The sequence below is a fragment of the Dreissena polymorpha genome, chromosome 9 (genome assembly GCF_020536995.1).
Source record: "Dreissena polymorpha isolate Duluth1 chromosome 9, UMN_Dpol_1.0, whole genome shotgun sequence".
Lineage (NCBI taxonomy): Eukaryota > Metazoa > Mollusca > Bivalvia > Myida > Dreissenidae > Dreissena > Dreissena polymorpha.
The window spans coordinates 14,144,309-14,169,154 of record NC_068363.1 but is presented as its reverse complement, the minus strand read 5'-3'; the positions used below and the strand labels follow the sequence as shown (position 1 = coordinate 14,169,154).

At 34.4% G+C, this 24,846-nt stretch overlaps 1 protein-coding gene and 1 long non-coding RNA gene across 2 annotated transcripts in view; both read left to right on the top strand.

Moving 5' to 3' along the window:
- LOC127844160 (F-actin-uncapping protein LRRC16A-like) overlaps positions 1-17,934 on the top strand; it is a 104,482-nt gene extending 86,548 nt beyond the window's left edge. The window contains exons 34-42 of the mRNA XM_052374186.1: positions 4,779-4,833; positions 6,074-6,869; positions 7,202-7,410; positions 7,610-7,865; positions 8,550-8,645; positions 10,426-10,446; positions 12,649-12,960; positions 13,840-13,926; positions 15,164-17,934. Of these exons, the coding sequence (XP_052230146.1) occupies positions 4,779-4,833; positions 6,074-6,869; positions 7,202-7,410; positions 7,610-7,865; positions 8,550-8,645; positions 10,426-10,446; positions 12,649-12,960; positions 13,840-13,926; positions 15,164-15,333 (2,002 nt within the window). The 3' untranslated portion in view covers positions 15,334-17,934. The remainder of the gene's footprint in view (positions 1-4,778; positions 4,834-6,073; positions 6,870-7,201; positions 7,411-7,609; positions 7,866-8,549; positions 8,646-10,425; positions 10,447-12,648; positions 12,961-13,839; positions 13,927-15,163) is intronic.
- Positions 17,935-18,096: 162 nt separating this feature from the next.
- LOC127844173 (uncharacterized) lies at positions 18,097-21,681 on the top strand. Its single transcript, XR_008032594.1, has 2 exons — positions 18,097-20,096; positions 20,140-21,681. It is a non-coding gene; the product is annotated as an uncharacterized LOC127844173 (long non-coding RNA).
- The last annotated feature ends 3,165 nt before the right edge of the window (positions 21,682-24,846 follow it).

The following is a 24,846-nucleotide window of genomic DNA, read 5'->3' as shown; positions in this document are numbered from 1 at the left end:
ATAGTAAAACAATTTGAACACTCTAGAAATCACATTTGTAACCCACTTGTCATGAAACTTGCTAATAATATTTGAAACATTGTGTTGTTATGATATGTGATGACTTAACGTTAGTAATCTAAGTTAACAGACAATCTAAATCTTCAGGCACCCCAGTTTTTTCCAAAATAAGTATTTTCCGTGACTCTAAATTTTCAGACGTATGGGTTTTGTCTATAATTAATGAATCTGCATTTTTGGACAGTTCATTTTATAATGCTATAATACCAGAACTCTGCCCTGTTTATACACTTATCTTGTTACACATTGATCATGGGTTTTTAGAACCGGATTAAGGTCATAAAACGGTATACTAATACCTTAAGGAAATTGACCATTACATTGGAGTATATGGTAAATAACTATTTGTAGTAGAAGTTTGTACCTGGCATAGACTATGATTTCAGCCAGCATCTTAAAGTGGAACAAATATAAAAGTAAATTATAATATACTGCATGGTAAAAAAAATTGCTATTATTCGTTTAAACAAATGACAATGTGCACATTGCATACCCTTATCTGATCGTCAAGGCAATATTTTAAGTGTCTCTAAAGTTTTAAATACCTTTGTTCTTATGCCCCCAGAAGGGTGGCATATGGCAGTCGGACTGTCTGTCCGGCTGGCCGGCATTCCTTTTGCGGAGGGTTGTTTACACAAAGCTTTCAGATATTGAGCTGATTTATGGTAATTGAGTCTACTTACATGATCTACAGAGGTATTAGTTTCGTTTACACAACGCTTTCAGATATTGAGCTGATTGTAGAGTTAAAAAACTTGGTCATAAAACCTTGTAGACAAATCATGAAATGCTTTCATGAACCATTGCATTTGCGTTATTGGGTAGATAATGGTAATATACATGTACAATAGTTTCACCCATCAGATTAAAGGGAAACACATTGCATACCCGTATCTGATTGTCAATGCAATATATCAAGAGTGACTCTAAATTTTCGAGCATACATATTTCTTATCTCTTCATTTTTGGATGCCTGTATTTTTATTTTATTTTAATTTTCTGACAAGAAGTTTGAAACCTAGTGAACACCACCTGCCTGGAAAACAGTTAGGTTCCATGGGGTCTCGGGTGAGCGCCTTAGGACCTTTGGCCCCCTTGTTTCCTTTTTGCCATCATGGTTATAGGCTTATGATTCTTGAACAATTTTGTAGATAATTACAATGTGTTTCCCCTTTGTTGGTTGGTACAAACAAATTTGTGTTTCACTGTTGAAAACATTGAACAAGCGTTTCTTACATCAACTTTGAATGCTATGTTTGCATTTGTCATGCAAAATACTGAAGGCGCTAGGTTTCAATATGGCAAGCCATAGACTGCAAGTATTGCCTTTTAATCCAGGACATTAAAAACATCAGGTTACTTAAGGTTAATCTTTTTTTATTAAGTACTATATAAAGTTTTCTTTTAGATGATAATTTAAGAAATACTGGTTCAGATGTTCTGCTTTTCTGTTTCAAAAAAGTTTACATGTAATGTTCATTACAAGTTTGTTTTGGTTTAACTTAGATACCATTGTTTTTACCAACTAGCAAAAAAGTAGGCAGTAAAAGTAGAAAGTTCTGATCATCAGATATGAGAAGGGTGAAACAAACTATAAAGTTTTAAACAACAAATGAAAGTTGGATGTAAAACTAGAAAGTTCGGTCTGTAAATAAGAAAAAGTAGGGGGTAACACAAGACAGTTCTGATCACGAGATGATGGGGGGAAAGATCATAAGTTCTGATTATCAGATACAATAAAGGGGGAAAGCACATACGTCATGATCATCAGAAGTAGCTTCTCACAATGTAGAATATCTAGTTCCTTTATTTTTTGCATTGATTGTTCATTTGCATCTCAGTTATTGTTTTTATTATGCCAATTATTGTCTGTTATCCTGATATGTTTTATTCAATCATAAATGATTTAGAATCAACACAATCTGCTTCGTGAATACAAGCGACAGTCTTTACACAATTTCTATATCACAAGAATTGTATGTGTTTATTTTTTTATCACTTGTTGATCATATCACTTCATCCATTTGTACAAATAAAATAAAATGTAAAAATATGTTTATTGCAACACAAACTTCGGATTAAACCATTTTGGATAAACTTTAGTGAGAAGAAACTCTGTAAAATGGATCACCCATTTTTACTTCAACACAGTACATCATCTACTTGAAAACTGTGGCAATGCCATGCATAGACACAATACATCATCCACTTGAAGACTGTGTCAATGCCATGCATGGACACAGCACATCATCTACTTGAAAACTGTGTCAATGCCATGCCAATGGACACAACACATCATCCACTTGAAAACTAGGTCAATGCCATGCATGGACACAGCACATCATCTACTTGAAAACTGTGTCAATGCCATGCATGGACACAGCACATCATCCACTTGAAAACTGTGTCAATGCCATGCATGGACACAGTTCATCATCCACTTGAAAACTGGGTCAATGCCATGCATGGACATAGTTAATCATCCACTTGAAAACTGGGTCAATGCCATGCATGGACACAGTTCATCATCCACTTGAAAACTGGGTCAATGCCATGCAAGGACACAGCACATCATCCACTTGAAAACTGTGTCAATGCCATGCATGGACACAGTTCATCATCCACTTGAAAACTGTGTCAATGCCATGCATGGACACAGTTCATCATCCACTTGAAAACTGGGTCAATGCCATGCATGGACACAGTTCATCATCCACTTGAAAACTGGGTCAATGCCATGCATGGACACAGCACATCATCCACTTGAAAACTGGGTCAATGCCATGCATGGACACAGCACATCATCCACTTGAAAACTGGGTCAATGCCATGCATGGACATAGTTAATCATCCACTTGAAAACTGGGTCAATGCCATGCATGGACATAGTTAATCATCCACTTGAAAACTGGGTCAATGCCATGCATGGACACAGCACATCATCCACTTGAAAACTGGGTCAATGCCATGCATGGACACAGCACATGATCCACTTGAAAACTGGGTGAATGCCATGCATGGACACAGCACATCATCCATTTGAAAACTGGGTCAATGCCATGCAAGGAGACAACACATCATCCACTTGAAAACTGGGTCAATGCCATGCAAGGACACAGCACATCTTCTACTTGAAAACTGTGTCAATGCCATGCAAGGACACAGCACATCTTCTACTTGAAAACTGTGTCAATGCCATGCATGGACACAGCACATCATCTACTTGAAAACTGTGTCAATGCCATGCATGGGCACAGTTCAAATACAAGATAGAAACTGTTTTGTATTGTAAACCAGAATATTGCACTTAACAAAGCCATTCCAAGTTTGATGTCTTATTCCAATTTCACATAGTAGACTGTTTTATGCATTTTTTTAATTATAAAACTGCTGCATGTTTTAAGATGGCATTTTGTTGTTACAATTTCAAGCTTTTGGCAGGCATTTTTCTTCCCTTCCAACACTTTTCCATGTTTATTTGTATGTTAAATGTGCTTCTTGTCATTGTTTATTTACCTTCGTAAATTTTTGTTTAATTGATACATCTTTTTTACAAGTTCTGCTCCCTATATACAAATCTTGCTTATTTAACAGTATGTTAATGATTTACCTAATAATTTTGATATGCAATCATGTTCTTGGCTTAACTATCTATTTGAACAACTTTTTGCTTGAGTTAATTCTCCTTCAGCATGATTATGTACATGTGTTTTGGTAATACACACTAGTTTCCAAATTCAGTAATCTCTTAAGTGTTATACAGTCGCATAAAATTCATAATTATTAATAATTATTAATAATAATGTACGTAAATAGAAAAAAAACATGCTTTTAGAGTACTCTTTAAATAATTTGTATTTATTTTGATTGAAAGGTCATTGTTTAATGAATGTGTTAGCTTTTAAGATGTTGTGCTCTCTATGAATTATATTACAAAATCCTGTATACTGTTTTAATAAAATGGCAGTTTACATATTTGTGAAAAAGACAATTTAATTTAATCTAGTATTTTAATATTTTATTTATTTTAGTGGAACTATTTTTATGTCCCCCACTACTATAGTGGGGACATATTGTTTTTGCCCTGTCTGTTGGTCTGTCTGTTAGTTTGTGCCAACTTGAACATTTTGCAATAACTTTTGCTATATTGAAGATAGCCACTTCATATTTGGCATGCATGTGTATCTCATGGAGCTGCACATTTTGAGTGGTAAAAGGTCAAGGTCATCCTTCAAGGTCAAAGGTAAAAAAACCTAAATCAAAGCGGCGCAGAAGGGGACATAGTGTTTCTGACAAACACATTTCTTGTTTTTATTACTTTCTGTTAATCTATTTGTGTTTCATTGTTCTCAAAATAACTTCACTTTGTAAGATAAGTTAATAATATTATTATATTCTCTTATTATATTCCAAATACATTTACATTTTAAAATTTGAATTAAAACAAACCTGATGGTATGTTTTTGCACACTTAACAAGTTTATCAGAATATTTAACTGTTCAACCATTTTTGAAAGCAAACAACTGACACAGCATAAAGCAACTACATTCCATTGGGAAACCCGACCTGAAAGAGGCTTATGACCTGTGATGATATGTGTTATTACTGTTCTGACAAACTGTTTTATCACTAGAAGGTTTCACTTCAATACACCATATGAACATGTTCTATCTGCACTCTTCATTTGCATTTACATCATATCACTTTTTTATTTCAGGTCTTCCAAACAGACTTCCATATCATCAAAGAAAAAAAGAATTTCCGAAGTTAAGGTAAAGCTTTTTTTGTCTCAAAAATTATTATTTCTCTTACAAAAAATTATGTTTGAATCCACGTAATTTCATTAAGACGAAACTTTGGAAAGTATATTATCCATGCCAAAGGTGGAGGGATATAGAATGGAGTTGTCCATCCATTAGTCCGCCTTTCTATCCATCCATCCGTCTGTCACAAAATTAATTTGGGTTGGGGATATCAATTCAACAATTTCGCTTGTTTTTTAGGGACATTAATGCATTTATATCACTCATATAGGCTGTGTTTTCATTGAATTAAACTAAATGGAAAAAAGTATATCATGTAAATTAGTACATTGAACATAAGCATACTTCTAGAAGAACTTAAGTGTTTAGAGAAAAGAAAGTTTCCAGAAAATTAATGTTTAGAAACTGACATTTACAAATATAATATTGGATATACACAGAAACTGACTCTACGTAAAATGAAGAAGTAGTGAAAACATGAAGTAGAATTAATGAATGCATTTTTTTAACTTTCAAATATTTGCTGAAAGCCAATACATGCATAGATGGGCAAACAAAAGGTTAGTTTAGTTAATCTTTTGAAAAGAAATCCATTGACATGTTTGAGTGCAAAACTGCTCTTTCTTTTATACCTAATGATAAAATATGACATTTCTGCAGTGAAATAACAGCAGTGAAAATAAGCAAATTGTTATTTTCACCAGTGAAAATAACAAATTTTCGGAACTCCTTTTTCTATTCTTACATTATCATAAATAATTTAATATATATTTTCTATGATCACAAGTGAATGAAAATCGACATTCCACCGAATCCAACAATTTAATTTTTTTATTTTATGCTTTTCACCATTTATTTAAATTTTAAAAGAGTTTAGAGAAATTTTAGAGAATGTTGCTGATATAATGACGTCATTTTGTCACACTAATGACGTCATTATGTGTTTTGAAATGTATTGAAGCACGCCACGGAGAAAAGGTAATTTTTCAGCGAAAGGGAAAAAAGGGTCATAAAAGAAACAGAAAATGTGTTCATGTCAGTGTAAGATCTTTGTTATTTCACTTGTGATTATAGAAAAATAATATTTTCATTTGTGGCTGCGCCACTCGTGAAAATATATTTTCTATGATAACTTGTGAAATAACAAATGATCTTACACTGACATGAACAAATATCCTCTATGTCTGCCTAACATTTCTATGAAAGATATACTTCAGGGCTGAATGCTTAAGTCTGTTGTTTCCTGCAGGAAGAAGAGGAAGTAGATTCTACTGCTAAAGCTGAGACAGCCTCCACTGGCAGCTCATCAGCCTCTGACAGCAGCAGCCTGAGTGGCAGTGTTAACCTGGCCAAGCAGGCAGGAGGATCCACCAAGGTCTTGCCTTCACATAAACCAGTTGACAGCGAAATAACAAAGTCTTCTGAGCATGTTGCACAGGATAAACCGAAAACTCCTACCTCTAGTTTAGATAGGAAAGCTAAGACTGCTGATCATGCAAAAGCAATTGTTGCAGAAATTCAAAGGAAGAATACTCCTACATCTAGTTTGGAGAGGAATGCCAAACTCACAGATGGCTCATCGGAAGCAGAGACTGACAGCAGTAAAGGCAAACCTGATAACGGAAGTGGGAAAACAAATGATATAAAAGAAAATGGTTCTGTGCCTGAGTCAGAGACAACAAAAGAGGCAACAAAGGCTCCTATGAAAGTGCCTATGCGATTGCTTTCAGTTGATAAACATGAAAAGAAAACAGCTGATGATTCAAAGGAAGAGGTCGTTAAGGAACATAAAAAAGATGATGAGAACAATAAAGAACAAATTCAGAATGTTGTTAAAAAAAGTGATGAGAAGGACGAAAAAGAGGATGCTGCAAAAGAAAGTTATGATAAACATAAAACTGAGGAAGTTGCAAAGGAAATTGAGAAATCAGTAGAAGAAAGTTCAGGTAGTGAAAGTTCGAATGAGAAAAGTGACCAAAGCTCTGAATCTGCAGAGAGCAGCTCTGAAGAAGAAGCAGAAACGGTACCAGATAGCAAGCATGATGGTGGGTGAATTTAAATTTGGAACTTGTTTTTGAATTGTTTGGTCATGTATTAGTTGGTAGAAGCATACTGGTTCAAAGTAGTTGAACTATTGAATTAGGCATAACTATTTAAAGCTTACATAAAGAAGATTGGTAATTCAATACAATTTACTTTTATGAACAATTGACAAACTGTATTCATTCAATGTTGTTGCGTATATGTTAAGTTTATGAAAAGGAAAAACAGCTGTTTTTGCATTTTTTGTGTGTAAAGTAATGTTGACAGTAAAAAGCAAAAGCAACATAACTTACATAGAACACAACATATAAGTCCTATGCTTTTCATAATACAGAGAAGATAGAGAAGTCAGAAAGTCCTAAAACAGAATCGGTTTCCAAAGCTGAACTAGAGGAGAAAAAGCCTGATAAAGATGCTGTCATTGCTGAACCAGAGGCCCCCAAACCGGTTACTGTCCGCAAGCCTCCTGGCGCGATGGGTATTGGGTTTGACCCCAGTGTGCTTTCTCAATTGAAGTCTACACAGGAGAAGAGGTTGTCAAAGGTAGGCAACATAAAGGAAATTCATTAAAATTGTGTTGTATTTTCATTCATTTATGATGTTTCTTTCCCTTGAATTGATGTGCATAGAAGATCATGTTTGGATTACACCATTGTGTGTTATTAAGGAAACTTAGACCTAAGTATGATCTATTTCTAATCAAATAGTTCTATAATGAATTCATTTTTATTAAATTATTAAGGTACCGAAGCAGATACCTGAGCCCGATAGAACTTCCAATAAAAGCCCTACAAAAGAGAAGCCACCTCCATTTGGAGGCTTTCAACTACGACCAGTATCCAAGGAAAAGTCACCAGTATTTTCAAAGAAAGAGGAAACTAAAAGTGCTGTTGACAAAGAGCTTAATGTTAAACCTGGTGCCATAAGTGCTCCCTTTGAAAAGAAGAATTTAAAAAGTGAAGAGCGTGCCAAACCCGAAACAGTGCCAAGGCCATCTGGTAAATAAAGTAAAATTTGTAGTAATTGAAACTAATTTCTAATGTTAAGAGTAGAATTAAGCAGTAGACCTTTCAATGTTACTAATTATCACACTAATAACCTGTTTTGTCATGGACGTGTACTGTAAAGATTATATTATCTGGGCCTGCTGGGACAGTCAATAAATTGCTTCACTACATATCAGGGGATCAGGGGATTGTTACTTGGCCTGTCGTAAAACATGTGGTGGGATTTGTCATTGAATAATTAACCCTTTACCACTTTAATACGTTTTTTGATGCATTTGAAGTCCCTTTGAAAGTTAAATTTAATTAAAGACCTTTTTTACTAGATTCAAGTTTTAAAGGCTTTATTTCCAACCCTTAGATACTGGTGAGCAGCTTAGACAGCATAAAACCTGTAGCTCGCAGGCTGTTCTGGTTTTAAGCTGTTTGCACATAGCCATTTTCACTTTGCTTCTGAGTGGGAAAGGGTTTAACAACAATTTTTCCCTTACCTTTGATTCATGTAGGGCAGTTGTCAGTTATTAGCATAAGTTTGTGAATTGGTATACCATCTATACTGTTAAAGAACAGTAAACATTCCATGTAAACAAAAAAAAGGAAACATGTCAAGGATTCTATTCTGAATAAATTCCATGTTTATTTGCTTCCTAATCTTTCTTATTGACCAATTCATTTCAGGCATAACAGCGGTAGGGAAGCCCCCACCCCCTATGAAGCCCAAACCCACCCCTACCCCTAGACGGAGTATTCCATCCTCAGATGGGACAGAGACAGGTAGGATCCCCTATCCAGGACCCGTCATGCTTGCTTTCCAGAGTTGCTCTTGTTTATACATGTTATGTAAAGATGCATTTTTGTAAAGGGGAAACTTTTTGTAGCTAATGGTGAGCTATTGTGATCACCCTATGTCTGTTTTTGTTTGGTGTGCAGCTTACTGGTTGAGGTGTGTGTCTTCAAATTTTTTTTGCCCCCGGATCGAATGATCGGGGGTATTCTTTTTTCTTTTTTTTTAAACCTATTTATTTAAGCTTGATTGCGTAACAAACCTAAGCTTATATGAAACGCTCTCGAGTCCGTGTCCTTGGTGTCTACTGGGGAGATCTAAAGAATGCTCCCACAGTGGGGATCGAACCCGTGACCTCCCGATCGCTAGGCGGACACCATATCCACTACACCACGGCAATCTTAATTATATTAAGATATATTGTTATATTGGTTTAATATATATTATATATATATATATATATTTTATATATATTGTTTGTCAGGGGAATATTGTTTTTGGCCTGTCCGTCTGTCATTCTGTCTCCATAATTAAACCTTGGTTTAACTTTTTGATTAAACTTTTGCAATAACTTTGCAATATTGAAGATAGCAACTTGATTTTGGCATGCATGTGTATCTCATGGAGCTGCACATTTTGTGTGGTGAAAGGTCAAGGTCATCCTTCAAGGTAAAAGGTCAAATATATGGCTTCAAAGCAGCACAGTAGGGGGCATTGTGTTTCTGACAAACACATCTCTTGTCTTTTTAAGGCAATACTGTGCTAAAGTGATCACCCTATTTATGTTTTTGTTTGATGTGCAGCTTGCTGGTTGAGGTGTGTGTCTTCAAATTTAAGCTTGTTGCCACTTTGGAGGCCACATTTCTTGGCAAAATCTTGACTTTGTTCAAATCTAGGTCTCATGCATCCAAAAACTAAGTCACAAGGTTTAATATTAGGGCAGAAACGTGGAACAACTCTAGAGGCCACATTTATACCTCAGTCTTAATACATACAACTTGGTAAGAATTAATATTTTGACAATATCTAAATTACGCAGAATATGTTTCATGTGTGTTCAAATACTAGGTACCCAGGTCAAAAAACATTATAACAACTCTAGTGGTCAAGCCTTTCACAATAGGTGTACCTTAACCCTTTCAGTGTGGGGAACCGAATTTTGAAGGCCTTTGCAAACAGTTTGGATCCAGATGAGACGCCACAGAACATGGTGTCTCATCAGGATCCAAACTGTTTGCTATTCTGATAGTATTCTTTGAAAAAAATCGAAGAAAATGATAATTTTAGAAATTCAGCAGACGACATTTTAGCAGACGACAAATTTTCCAGCATGCAAAGGGTTAAACTCAGTAGAGCGCTTCAGGGCCATCATAGACCTCTTGTCTTAGCAGATAATGACACTAATTTTGCAATTGATTTTATAAAAATACTTCAGTGTTATCAATACTTACTGATGTATTCGAAAACCTCCAGCATTGATTTACCTTTTGTAGTAAATTGATGTATTGCCATGCTTAATATTCAATGTGTTTTAAAATAATTGTACAGAGCTTGAAATGTTAATTAAGTGGTGTAGGTGAAGTAATGAATATATTAACAACAGAGTTCTGGAGTGAACTTATCTATTCATTGCTAGCAAGTGGTCATATGTAAAATGAAATCAAACATTTATCCAAATTCTAGTACTATATTATTTCCAGTTAATTAGGCAAGATTAACATTTTCTACAATGCAATTACATAACAATAACAAAGTCTAGTTTGTGTTCAGCTTGGTACAGGCACTCCTATGGTAAGCTTTTAGAGCAGGTCTAAAACCTGTGCAGCATGGTATCTCCTATGTGTGGTCATGGTTAGATACAATCTTCACAGACAAACATATAAAGGCCTTGTTTTATAAAAACTTAAATAGTATTTTGTGTTCTCCAATATTTTTTTTTAATCAGCTGTTGACTCTTTTTGTTTTGGTATGCTTTGATAATTTAACTTTTTCTACAATACAAATCTACGTTTTCAATTACTTTGTGTTTTGTAATAAATTATAACCATGACATGCTAAACAAAAAAATATAACAGATTAACATCATCATCACTCATTTAACAACATGAAGTATGAACAAAAAACAAGACTTGCAAGTAATTGTCATAAATGTCATGTGAACCATTAACTCTTTCAGTGCTGGAACCGAATTTTAAAGGCCTTTGCAAACAGTTTGGATCCAGATGAGACGCCACAAAACGTGGCGTTTCATCAGGATCCAAACTGTTTGCTATTCTGATAGTATCTTTGAAAAAAATCGAAGAAAATGCTTATTTTAGAAATTCTGCAAACGACATTTTAGCAGAAGACAAATTTCCCAGCATGCAAAGGGTTAATGCAAAATGTTTAGGTATGTAACAGTGTTCTAAGAAGTCCTGTTTGATAATTAACCTATGGCCACGTAACTGTTTTAGAGTTTGAAAACTAAAGTTGATGTTTATTTCATCCCATGACCACACATTGGATACCTGTTGTATTCCTTAGCCTTTATAGAGCATTTTCCGCTAGAATGTTTGTGTTCCACTGTTATTATTTTATGCATGTTGATTGTGAGAAGTTCATTGTTTATTCTCATTCTTTTCCCTTGGTGTGTTTCATGTCTTAACCCTTTACCACTTAGATTAGTATTTTGACGCTTTTGTAGTCCCTTAGAAAGTTAAATTTGATTTAAGACCTTTCTTACCAGATTTAAGATTTAAAGGCTTCATTTCCAACCTGATGAGCAGCAAACAGCATAAAACCTGAACAGTCTGCATGTTTCACACATACTGTTCTGGTTTTATGTTTTTTGCACACAGCCATTTTCTCGTTGCTTCTGAATGGGAAAGGGTTAATGTTGTGATTAATATGCATTTCCTAAAATGTTTTTCACTAAAACTAAAACACACACTTTGACAGAACATACTCTGAGACACTATGTCCATCATTCAATTCTCTGTAATTCACAAAAAGCCACGCTTACTTAAATTATACTAGTCCTTACTTGTAGACCATGGGAATTCCAGAAATTATTTCGAGGGGTGAATGTAATGAAGTAAAAAAAAAATGCTGTTAAAATTGTTAATGAAGTTTATAAAGTAGATCTAATGTGGCCTCCTTTGTTTTTGCAAGGAATGTAAATTATATAATAAAATAGAACAAACATTAATCAGTTATTACAGTAACTGTAAAGGTTATGCACTAGCATTAGTTATGCATGAACCTCTGTCAGAATTGTGCTTTATTATTAACCAGGTTTCCGAAGGAAAAAAACTGGTTATTAGATTGGCGAATGCGGGCGGGCTGGCTTGCGGGCGGAACAAGCTTGTCCGCTCTCTTATTCAAATTGTTTTCATCCGATCTTTACCAAACTTTGTCAGAATTGTATCTAGACAATATCTAAGTCAAGTTTGAATATGGGTCATGCCGGGTTAAAAAGTAGGTCACGGGGTCACTTAGTGCGTTTTAAACATTGAGCATTTTGTCCGCTCTCTTATTCAAATAGTTTTCATCCGATCTTTATGAAACTTGGTCAGAAGTTGTATCTAGACAATATCTAGGTCAAGTTCGAATATGGTTTATGCCGGGTTTAAAACTAGGTCACGGGGTCACTAAGTGCGTTTTAAACATTGAGCATATTGTCCGCTCTCTAATTCAAATAGTTTTCATCCGATCTTTATGAAGCTTGGTCAGAAGTTGTATCTAGACAATATCTAGGTCAAGTTCGAATATGAGTCATGCCGGATCAGAAACTAGGTCACAGGGTCAAAAAACAGATTTATTTTGAAACAAGGGGGGTAATTGTGATTAACAATCAGTAGCAATGCACATTTTGAGTTGCAGTTGTCTTTCTTTATCAGACTTTTTTTATTGAAAACCTGGTTTTGTGACAATTTTGTCCCTTGTTTTGCTTTGTGTTCATTCTGTTTGTGCATGCACTTTCATGTCTTTCTTTTTGAAAATAACCACCTTTAGACGAACAGCCCTCCAGTAAAACATCTGATGTGCCATCACAAACCCAAACCTCTGCAAATACTGACAGTGGGGTAGTGTATGATTCAGCAACTTTGAAAAAATCTGTAAAGGAAAAAATGTCTATCTTCCATGCTGAAGACAAGCAATTCAAGCAAGGAAGGCCACTCTCAACAACGGTAAAGGGAGAGTTACCTAAAATAGAGGCTAAGAGAAATTCATTGCCACATAATGTTGGCATGGACACAGTCAAAATGGCAGCAGAGACTGACCAGCTTGCTGAGCCTGTTGACAATCAGCATAAAAAAACTCAAGGTTCAGAAATATTTATTTGCATAAAAAGCAATTTTCTTTCTAGAATTCGAATTGTCATTTCAGTATTAAAAGTTTTGATATTTTCCATCAAAGGATAAGTGTTTTTTATGCCCCCAGTAGGGTGGCATATAGCAGTTGAACTGTCTATCAGTCTGTTCGTCCGTCCGAAAATGTTAACATTTCTCATAACTTTTGCAATATTGAAGATAGCAACTTGATATTTGGCATGCATGTGTATCTCATGGAGCTGCACATTTTGGGTGGTGAAAGGTCTTCCTTGAAGGTCAAAGGTCAAATATATGTCTTCAAAGCAGCGCAGTAGGGGGCATTGTGTTTCTGACAAACACATCTCTTGTTTGAAAATCATTTGATCTACATGGATGCAGTTAAATGATTGTTAATGTACAAAGTCTTTATTTGCGTTGCATCATGCATTAATTTATTTTATTTTAATAATTAAAAATTCATGTGTTGATAATTTCTTTTAAGATATTATGGTACTTTGTTCTCATAATTATGATCAATGTCTCCTTCTATGATTGTGTGTTCTAATATTGTTTGCATGTAAATCTCAAACATGTTCTTTGTTTGCTTATTGTTTCTTGGTAAACAATCAGAAATCCCATGTAATGTACTTCTGTTTGGTATATGTAAAAACTTCTAATTAAATGCTTAAATAAAGTGTCCTTTTCTGCTTCCTTTTCAGTAAGACATATATGCAAATATTCACATACATAGATTTTGATATTTATGGTTTGTCTGGGTTAACCATATTGTATGTTTTCAATTTATTAATATTCCTTTGTACTAGTAATAATATATTAACATTAAAAAAACAAAGATGTTTGCAATTCCAATACAGTTATTATTTTAATTTAGCTGGAGATATACAGAATGCAGATTCTTCCAATTCCATGACTGACAGTGGCATTGGCATTGATGCAGAATCACCTGGCCGCACTGCAGGTGATGTCACTACTTTATTTTTTGCTGTCCAACATTTTCCTCCAACTTTCATGAAAATGTTTGTGCCCTCTTTTTGTTATATCAGTTCAATGATTCAATGATCAACCAAAGATCCTTATGAGCTAAGGTGTTATAGCGCTTGATTTAGTCCCCCTTAAAGGAGTTGGTTTTATTGCTTTGCATTTGTCAGTCAGTTGGTTTGTATGCCTCTTGTGTCTGCACAATATGTAGAAAACCTAAATCTTGCATATGGGTATGATGGTACTTGGGAGGAAAGAAAGACGCCTTTTGATGTTTGAGGTCAAAAGGTTTATTGTCAAGGTCACATAGGCATGTCACATTTCTTCAACTTGAATCATGGTCATGAAAATTTATATAGTGATTACTTCTGAGAAGTTGAAGTTCATAGGGTCTTGTAACAGGAATTTTTTTGGCACAAGTTTTTGTCTATGCTTGTACCTGCATTGTAGTTAGATGGGAAGGTAAATAAGAACATTTGATTTTGAGGCTAAAGGTCAAGTTCACATAAACTTGCATCAAGAAATTAGTTTCTTTAGGATATCTAGAGAATGCTTTGTCCTGCAATCAACTTAATTTGTATGTTTGTTTCTTGGGAAGAAATAAAGATTCATGTTGATTTTGAGATCAATTAGTCAAAAGTCATGGCAACAAGGGCTTACAAAAGGAAATCCGTTTACACGCAATAACTTAACTGTTTGACCTATGATTATGCAAAATTACCTGTTTGCTTTGGATGAAAGTAAGATGCCTATGAAGATTGAGGTTATCACATTAAAGGTCAGGGTCACAGGTGCTTGTATCTTGAAATTAGTTTTCATGCAATATCCAGAGAATTCATAGGATCATATAACAAATATGCTGCAAGTTCTTGACGACCTTTAATTTTCAACTCAAGAGCTCTAAGGTCAAGGACACAGGGAACAGTTCCAACCAACTTTCAACAGGATATTTGTAGGACTGCTTTGTACATAGAAAGGTCCTACTTAGTTTTAAAAGCAATTGTTGTTATGGTTGATGATGATCATGATGATTTTATTAACAGGATGTTGATCATCATAAGCTTATGGTGATGATGATGATGATGATGATGATGATATGATGATGATGATGATGATGATGATGATGTAATAAAATTATGTAAATTATCTCACTTCAAAACTTAAGTTAAAAGGCAGTTTTTTTTCCTCTCATTACTGAGCGTATCTGTCTTTCTAAGGCTCCCCTACTAACTCTCAGCGACCCAGGTCCATGTTAGGGGTTCTCAAATCCCGACCTGAGCTGGCCAGCCCCCACACACTGGGAACAACACCCGAAGGGGCGGAGGAAAAACCTGCAAAGAAAGAAGAAACCAAGACAGAGTCTGATGACGACATTGTCATGGTGTAGACTGTACACTGTATATATATAGGTCCTGTACGGAAGTGTGCAGTGATGAATAGACTGAAGTGTCTGTTTTGGACTGTTGATGTATTGGTCACACGCTTGTACAAATATGCTTTTCAAGTAACATTTTGTTAGGACCAATCAAAAGTTGATATTAGTGATGAGATGTGGTTTACAGTGTTGATGTTCATTGCAGAATATTGAAGTTTTGAAATAAGAACTGACCAGAAAAAGAGGAGTGTATTTTACATTACTATTCAACTTAATCAAGTGTATATTAAGTGTGGACCACTAAGCTATGATGGAAGCTGGATGTCAAGTACTATTGTGTATTTGTTGTATTTAATATATTTTATAAAATTAAGATAACTATTGATTATGAAGTATTTTAAGAGCATAAGACAAGTTTTTCAAAGACATTGTGTACATTTGATAAAAGATGCCAGCATTTTTGTTGTATTTTAACCGTATAAATGGTGCACTGAGATCCTGTATCAAGATAATATGAGTTTGTATATTGTTTGTTTATGAGGTCCATAGAAACTTAAATGTCAACAGGATGAGATCAGCGCTGACTTGCAGCTGTGATGTGAATATATTTCTAGTAATTTGTACATTAGGTACACGTCTTGTGGCCATAATATAATCATATAGAAATACTGAGCCAAAAGACACACAGGGATAAAGACTCTATAGGCAGGCTTAGTATTGTTATTAAAACCATTTATTGTATACATTAATTATAATATACAGCATTTTTTAAAGGAGATCATAGGTGAATTATAGTCATATTGTTGTGTATAGATGCATATTGTTTTTGGATAAATTTATGTGTTATTTCTCACATATGTATTTACTCTCTTGTTGTAGATCTTTGTTGTAAACCATTGTTAACTGTCACATATACTACTCATCAAGATAATAAGTTTTTATATACCAGGAATCCAGATGGGAATGTAAAATTTTTGAAAGTACGGCTGTGTGCTGTACATGTAAATTACTAGAAGACAAGAAAACTACTTGTGAAAATTTAGCCTGCTTTCAGACACTTTCCATACAGGAAACCATAGAGGATGCATGTATGTGCTCACATAAATGGGCCGTTCTCTGTGAAAAGGGGGTTTAATGAATGTGCCTAAAGTGTCGTCCCAGATTAGCCTGTGCCATTTGCACAGGCTAATCAGGGACAACACCACACCTAAACTTGATTTTGCTGAGAAGAGACTAACGAAAAGTATCATAAAAGTTGAAAGTGTCATCCCTGATTAGCCTGTGCAGACTGCACAGGCTAATCTGGAACGACACTTTACGTACATTCATTAAACCCCCTTTTCACAGAGCACAGTCCATATGTCTGCCCATACATGTATGTCTAGTCCCCATGGAAACATAATTTGGCAGGCAAGTTTAAAAGTACTTAACACAAATGATTGAAGTTTCAAGAGTGTTGTAAAATCCAACACTTGTCGCCAGCTCTAAGGTCACACTCACAGGTCAGAGGTAAAAAATGGACAAGAAATGGCTTGTCTGGCCTTTTTAGGCAATATTTAAACAACATTTCACAGATAATCAAAATGGCAAGGTCACACAACAGGTCAAATTTCAAATATAAGGAAGTTTTCTTGACAAAGGGCAGACATCTAGCATTAATTTTGATTATAAAACTGTATTGAGCTCCATCAGGTTGCACAAAGTGCATTTATATTGCAGCAGTCTTATAAATTAGTTGCTTTTACTTTAAAGTGTAAGACTTGTAAGGCGTCTTTGTATAACAATTTACAGATTAGCTAAAGGTGTATTCTTTAAGTTTCAGCATTACTGTGCTTACTTTACATAAAATGAACTCTGTGCTGCCTTTAATAATTTGTAGTTTTACAAAATATGTATTTGTATGTGTTCTTCCAATTTGGATTGTATAATTGGAACATAAATGTTGTAGGTAGGGGGATTTGCATTGTATTGTATTTTTACACTCATTAATCTGCTTAATCCATAAGACTGAATTATAAAAATATTTTAGAAGAATAATATTGAATGTTAAGAAGATTTATTTCCAAGTGTAGCATGTACCATTTGGCCTTAAAAATGTGCTTTGTTTTCATTTTCTTAATTTCACAATGTCGTAAATTGGTTACTGATTTGAGTGAAGAATATTGGTTGATATTTACAGTGTACATTATTTTACAGGGGGAGAGTGGTACAATTAATTAGTTAGTTTATTGAGTATCAGTTGCTTGAATGAAAGGCAACACTTGTTATACCTTAAAGGTATTGTAACTGTAAATATGCTATATTAAATATGAATGTTCATGTTGTTTACATGACTAATTTTAGTAATGTTGACTTCTTTTGTTATGTGATAACAATCATTCAATTTATTTTATAATGGAATTATAATGTGTCAAATTTACTAGTAAAATATTCTCATTTGTTAATACACTGTGTGAAATATTTTTGAACGGAAAGTTTGAACAACAAGCCTGTTAACATACTGCTGGTGGTATTGAGAGTTCATTCATGTACATTTCTCTATCCTTATTACCAACACAGTTTAACTCTTTCTGTGCTGGAACCGAAATTTGAAGGCCAATGCAAACAGTTTGGATCCAGATGAGACGCCACAGAACATGGCATCTCATCAGGATCCAAACTGTTTGCTAATCTTATAGTATTCTTTGAAAAAATCGAAGAAAATGCTAATTTTAGAATTTCAGCAGACGAATTTTAAGCAGACGACAAATTTCCCAGCATTCAAAGGGTTAAATTACGATGTTCATGATCAAAAAAGATCTATGCAATCATCTGCTACTGCAGTACCTTTACATAAGTTGTAGTTTTAGTTCATTTACTTCAAAGATTGTTGTAATGTTAAGTTAATATGATTATAAAGACATTCAATGCCTTGTGTTACATATTTTCCACCGGTGGTAACTCCTATGCCACTCTGAGATTCTCTGCATATGCTTTTGTAGCATTGTCTTATGATAAATATGTTCTGGCATTTCCTCTCATTAAATATGTTGTAAAGAATATGATAATAAATATGAGCAATTGACCATTATATACAAGCTGCATTTCCTTGAAATCTCAAGTATTGGTAAAAGCTGTGAGCCTAACTTGATGATGTTTTTTGTTTGTATACAATAATTTAGCCACATCATATCAGAATTTGTCTCATGCCATGTGTACCCAGTGTAGCCCCAGATTAGCCTGCGCAAGTGTGTCAAGGTTTTATGATGTCATGAGCTTAAAAGCCCATAAACACTCAAAATGAAGAAATATTTTGTTCAATGTTTTGAAAAATCACGTAAAAAAATCAATGTTCCTTATAGCAATAGCCAAAATTTCAACGCTAGATGTGGTCTGGTAACATAGATTTAACGTGATTATGATACAAAATGCTCGTTTTTATTTTTATGTGTCACAATATACTCCATTTGAATTTCCGGCTTTGATATCCGAACATTTACGAGCCAACATGAGATTGGCTTCGGGCAGCTTCGAAAGCACGAAGTAGTTCTCATGAATACTTGTTCTTCAAATGCTGCCTGAAGCCAGTCTCGTGTTCGCTTGTAAATGTTCAGATATCATGGCAGGAATTAAACATGGAATATATTGTGACACAAAAAAAAACAACAAGCATTTTGTATCGTGTTAAACCTATGTTACCAGACCACATCTAGCGTTCAAATTTTGGCTATTGCTATAAAGAACAATGATTTTGTGTGGGTTAACTTTAATTTACTAAATATTTTGCAAAATATTTGTTGATTTTGAGTATTTATGTGGCTTTGAACAATAGCTACTGACCAGGGCTGGTATTCATAATGCTTCTAAAGGTAAACTTAGGAAAATTCCTTAAATAATAAAAAAATCCTTGAGTCTTTTGCTCTTTCGTTTTGGTGTCTTTTTTTCATTTAGTTGGTTTATTTAAGTAAATTTTGAATAGAAGAACAGTATTTATGCATTACAAAACTGAAATAATTAAAATTTCAATAGAAAATTGAATTTTAAAATTTTCCCTTAAATCCAGCTTATGTTAAGATTTGACTTAGGAGCTTTATGAATACCAGCCCAGTCTATATGACTGCTCAGATGGGTCTGGCACATATATGGCACAGGACCCATTATCGCATGAGGCATTTCAAGTATAATGTGCATTGAAAACATGTTCTACTTTCATTATTGAATATCTTATTCATTTCAAAATAATCTGCATCCATTCTTCTGATACTGATATTTCAATGATAACATTAAATTTAACTTATGTAGAACTTTCTCTTCATTTGTGGGGTTAAACTGTTTTGTAGGATCCATGCATCTCTTTGGTACTTAAAAACGCTTGCTTACCATGTTAATAAGGACATTTTGTTGGATATTGTTATTTTCTGTTATATTAAACGTAATGAATGTGTTTGTAAATATTAAATATAATAAACAAATTTTTCAGTTGTTTAAGTACCAGAAGTTGTTATTTGTTATATGATATGTTACATAATTGATCACATTGTTTTTTATCTGAGTAATTGCACCAATTCAATGGACCAACATTGTTATTATTTTGATTGATATATTGTGTTCCTATTGTTCCTTGTATTAAGAAAGAATCATATAGATTAACAAGATTTTACAGAGGTATAGTTCATGCCTAGAACCATTTAGATGACCAAGTTTTGACATGTAGTTCATGCCTAGAACCATTTAGATGACCAAGTTTTGACATGTAGTTCATGCCTAGAATCATTTAGATGACCAAGTTTTGACATGTAGTTCATGCCTAGAATCATTTAGATGACCAAGTTCTGACAGGTAGTTCATTCCTAAAATCATAAAGATCACCAATTTTTGACAGGTAGTTCATTTCTAGAACCATTTTGATGACCAAGTTGTTACAAAGTTAGTTCAGGCCAAGAACCCTTTAGATGACCAAGTTTTTAACCAGGTTTTCTGAAGGAAAAAACTGGTTATTAGATTGGGGAATGTGGATGGGCGGCCTGGAGGGCGGCCGGAACAAGCTTGTCAGGGCCATAACTTTGTCGTTCATTGTGAGATTTTAAATCATTTGGCACATTTGTTCACCATCATTAGGCAGTGTGTCGCGCGTAAGAATTACATCGATATCTCCAAGGTCAAGGTCACACTTTGAGTTCAAAGGTCAAAAATGGCCATAAATGAGCTTGTCCGGGCCATAACTATGTCATTCATTGTGAGATATTATAATCATTTGGCACATTTGTTAGCCATCATTTGACGGTGTGTCGCACGAAAGAATTACGTCAATATCTCCAAGGTCAAGGTACCCACGACTAAAAATAGATTTATTTTGAAACAAAGGGGGTAAATTTTAAACAATAGTTCAGTTTTACTTGTCTCCCTTTTATCGACTTTTTTTCAAATTGAAAACCTGGTTTTGTGACAATTTGTCCCTTGTTACAGAGTTAGCTCAGGCTAAAAACTGTTTAGATGTACATAAAATTTACAGAGTTAGTTCAGGCTTAGAAACATTTAGACGACCAAGTTTTGCCTGCTAGTTCAGGCAAAGAACCATTTAAATGACCAAGTTTTGACAGCGGTAGTTCAGGGCTGGGTTTTTACTGTTTCCAGTTTTGTGGGCCATATACATGTAAGAATTGTTTAATAGATGTCAATTAACCATTATATTAATTGAAGGACAATAAATAGATGTTTTGTGGGCAGTTTCATGTGTATGATTCTGTGTAAAATATTAGTTTTTATTGAATAATTGATTGATTTTAATTGTTTCAGGAAGGGGTTTTTTCTGTTTGATGTTCAGAAAGTTTATCTCAGATAAGCACAACAGTTACTGATAATGAGTATGAATGGTTTCCATATTAATTGCAATAACATTTATTTAAATTTTCTCTTTACCTTTACAATGAACTTCATTCTTGTCTTTCATGCGCTGCATGACTTATGTTTGTATTGCTGATATTTGTGTGTAGAGAAAAGTAAAGTTAGTCATGTGAAAACAAATAATTTGATTATTTCTGACATATATCAATATAAAATAGTAAATGTTTTTAGGTGACAAATATTTCATTGTTTAATTTTGTATGAGAACCATGTATGCATTTAATGCACACTGTTTTCAGTTATGTATATCTATACACATTTTATTGATATAAAGTTATTAACACCTCAGTAGAAACAAAAATAGCAAATACTTTGCCTAACTACAATCATTACAAAAACTTTGTATATATTATTATTCTGCCTTGTATATTCTTGTATAAGTGCTATTGAATGCATATATAAACTATCTGTACTGGTATAATTTTTACTTTATTATGTGCAATACATTATATTAAATAATATAAACAGAAAGTAATATATTTTGTTGTTTCATTATTTAATCTGTTTGGGTTGTGGTCTGTGAAAAGGGGGTTTAATGCAAGTGTGTTAAGTGTCATCCCAGATTAGCCTGTGCAGTCTGCTCAGGCTAATCAGGGTTGACACTTTCCGCGTTCATGGTAGTTTTCGTTTAAAGAAAGTCTCTTGTATTCCAAAAACCAGTTTAGGCGGATAATGTCCTCCCTCACTAGCCTGTGTTGACTTCACAGGCTTATCTGGGATGACACTTTACGCACATGTAGTAAACCCCCTTTTTTGCAGAGCAGGGCCCATACATTTGCCAATAGAACAAGGATGTCCCTGCCATATGTCTGAAACAAACACACTGAAACATGTATGTTTTAAGCTCACCTGAGCACAACGTGCTCAGTGTGAGCTTTTGTGATCGCATTTTGTCCGTCGTGCGTTGTCCGTTGTGCAGCGTCAGCATTTGCCTTGTTAATTCTCTGAGGCCACATTTATTGTCCAATCTTCATGAAATTTGGTCAGCAGATTGGTTTCAATGATATCTTGGATGAGTTCGAAATTGGTTACATTTGCTTGAAAAAAATGGATGCCAAGGGGCGGGGCATTTTTCCTTAAATGGCTATAGTAAAATCTTGTTAACACTCTAGAGGTCACATTTATTGTCTGTTCTTCATAAAACTTGGTCAGAAGATTCATCCCAATATTATCTTGGACGAGTTCCAAAATGATGCCGGTTGGTTGAAAAACATGGCCGCCAGGGGGCGGGGCATTTTCCTTATATGGCTTAAATAAAACCTTGTTAACACTCTAGAGGCCACATTTATTTTCCGATCTTTGTGAAACTTGGTCAGAAGATTTGTCCCAATAATATCTTGTTATCTCAGGTGAGCGACTATGGTCCTTTCAGGCCCTCTTGTTTTTCAAATCCATGATGTGAACTGTTAAAACAGCATTTAAGTACTACAACTTTTATAGTAGTCTTCTTGTTGTTTTGTGTGATAAATGTGAAGTAGCAATTACACAATTTTAAGATTAATGTTACTAATCTTCATGTTTTGCATTCTGCTTGAAATGAGTCTTTGCTGGTGTATTTGCCATCTTTAATGACTGGTCTAGTTTATTTCAGAATCTCACAATGCTCTATAAAGAAATAGACTTGACAAACACACCAACAGCTACTAACCGTATAACCGTTACCTTATTTCCAAACATCATGCGCAATAATGTTATCCACCAGACACCGATATGTTATTAACCCTTTTTTCCCACTTAGATAAGTATTAAAACCTTTACCACTTAAGATACGTGTTTTACCCTTTACCACTTAGATACGTAACTAACCCTTTACCACTTAGATAAGTATTTTCACGCATTTGTAGTCCCTTAATAAATTAAATTAAAGACCTTTCTTTCTAGATTCAAGTTGTTAAGACTTAATTTTCAACCCTTAGATACTGATGAACAGCAAACATCATAAAACCTGAACAGACTGCGAGTTACTTCTGGACATACATGTATCCTCAATGAAATTTCCTTGAATCGCTCAATTGCTAGATTCAGTACTGAAAGGGAAAGCTAAAATTTTCAAGTGTGACATCGACCCTGAGATAGCATTACTGATTTTTGTCTGGAGCACATTGTCTCAATGATATATTATTCAAGTTAAAAATTCATAAAAAATGTACAAGAGATATGAAGCTGATTTGAAAATGGAGGCTCAACCTAATGACCTTCTAGTGTGACCTTGAGCTGGCCTGACTAACTCATATCTGCTACATTTTGTCTAATGGACAGTATTATATAAAATACCCAGATGTATGAAAATTCTTCTAAGGGTTTAGGAGATATGAAGCAAGCACAAAAAATAGAGGAAGAAATTTTTGACCTTCAAGTACGACCTTGACCTTAGCCAGCATAACTGACTCTCTTCTTCTCTTCATCTTGATATTCATTCGAATATGCCAAGCCTTTCTGGGTTTAGAATTTTAAGTTTAGAGCCACAATAACCAGAAAATACAAATTAAAACTTGACCTGTATTTTATATGCACAATAAATAAAATAGTATTAATTTATATTGGAGTTGTCATGCAAAAACCAAGAAAGCCAACAGACAGGCAGACCACCAAGCTCACTTGTATAATATCCCCCACCCAACCCCCAAATTTGTCTGTGGGGATATAATGATGTGTATTATGTAATTGATTTATTTCTCATTGAAGTAGATTTTATAATATAAAAAAACGATCAATGAAATCAACAAAATGAGAGCAGAATTTTTAGTTTCATTCAATGTCTGAATTTGACTTCAGTAAGCTGGATACAGAAAGAGAGGACAAACTCACATGCCCATTCATGGTTAGTTGAGGTTATGGGCAACAGTTAAGGGCATCTACATTTTTCTAGCAACCTCCATATGATTTCTTCTTTTTCAAGATGGTAACATTTGCGTGACATCTTTAAAACAGAAAAAAACTAAATTTTCCATTTTAATGTTTTTATTGTATAAAACATGTAGAATGCATGAAGTTTTGAAACTGTATATAAAAAGCAAATTGAAATGAGATGTATAAAAATAAAAACACTACACAATATCAAGATATTATTTCAATCCAAATGCCAAAGGTCAACAAATTGTTTTAGAGGACACATTTTAATGCAACTAAATATATTTCAGGCTCTGAAGAATATCTACTAAAAAATACCTGTACTTCAACAAAAGTTAAACAAGAGGCCCATGCGGGCCTGAATCGCTCTACTGCTTTAAACACTGTCACTGTGACCTTGACCTAGAGACCTGAAAATCAATAGGGGTCATCAGCCAGTCATAATCAATGTACCTATGAAGTTTCATGATCCTAGGCCTAAGCAATGTCGAGTTAACATCTTGAAACCATTTTACTATTTCGAGTCACTGTGACCTTGACCTTTGACCCAGTGACCTGAAAATCAATAGGGTTCGAAGTCTCATTAATATAAAGACACTGAACAAGTTTGAAAAGAATCAGATGAAAACTGTGGACTTTATCGGATAAACAAGTTTTTACTATTTCGAGTCACTGTGACCTTAACCTTTGACCCAGTGACCTGAAAATCAATAGGGTTCAAGTCCTCATTTATATAAAGACACTGAGCAAGTTTGAAAAGAATCGGGTGAAAACTGTGGACTTTATCGGATA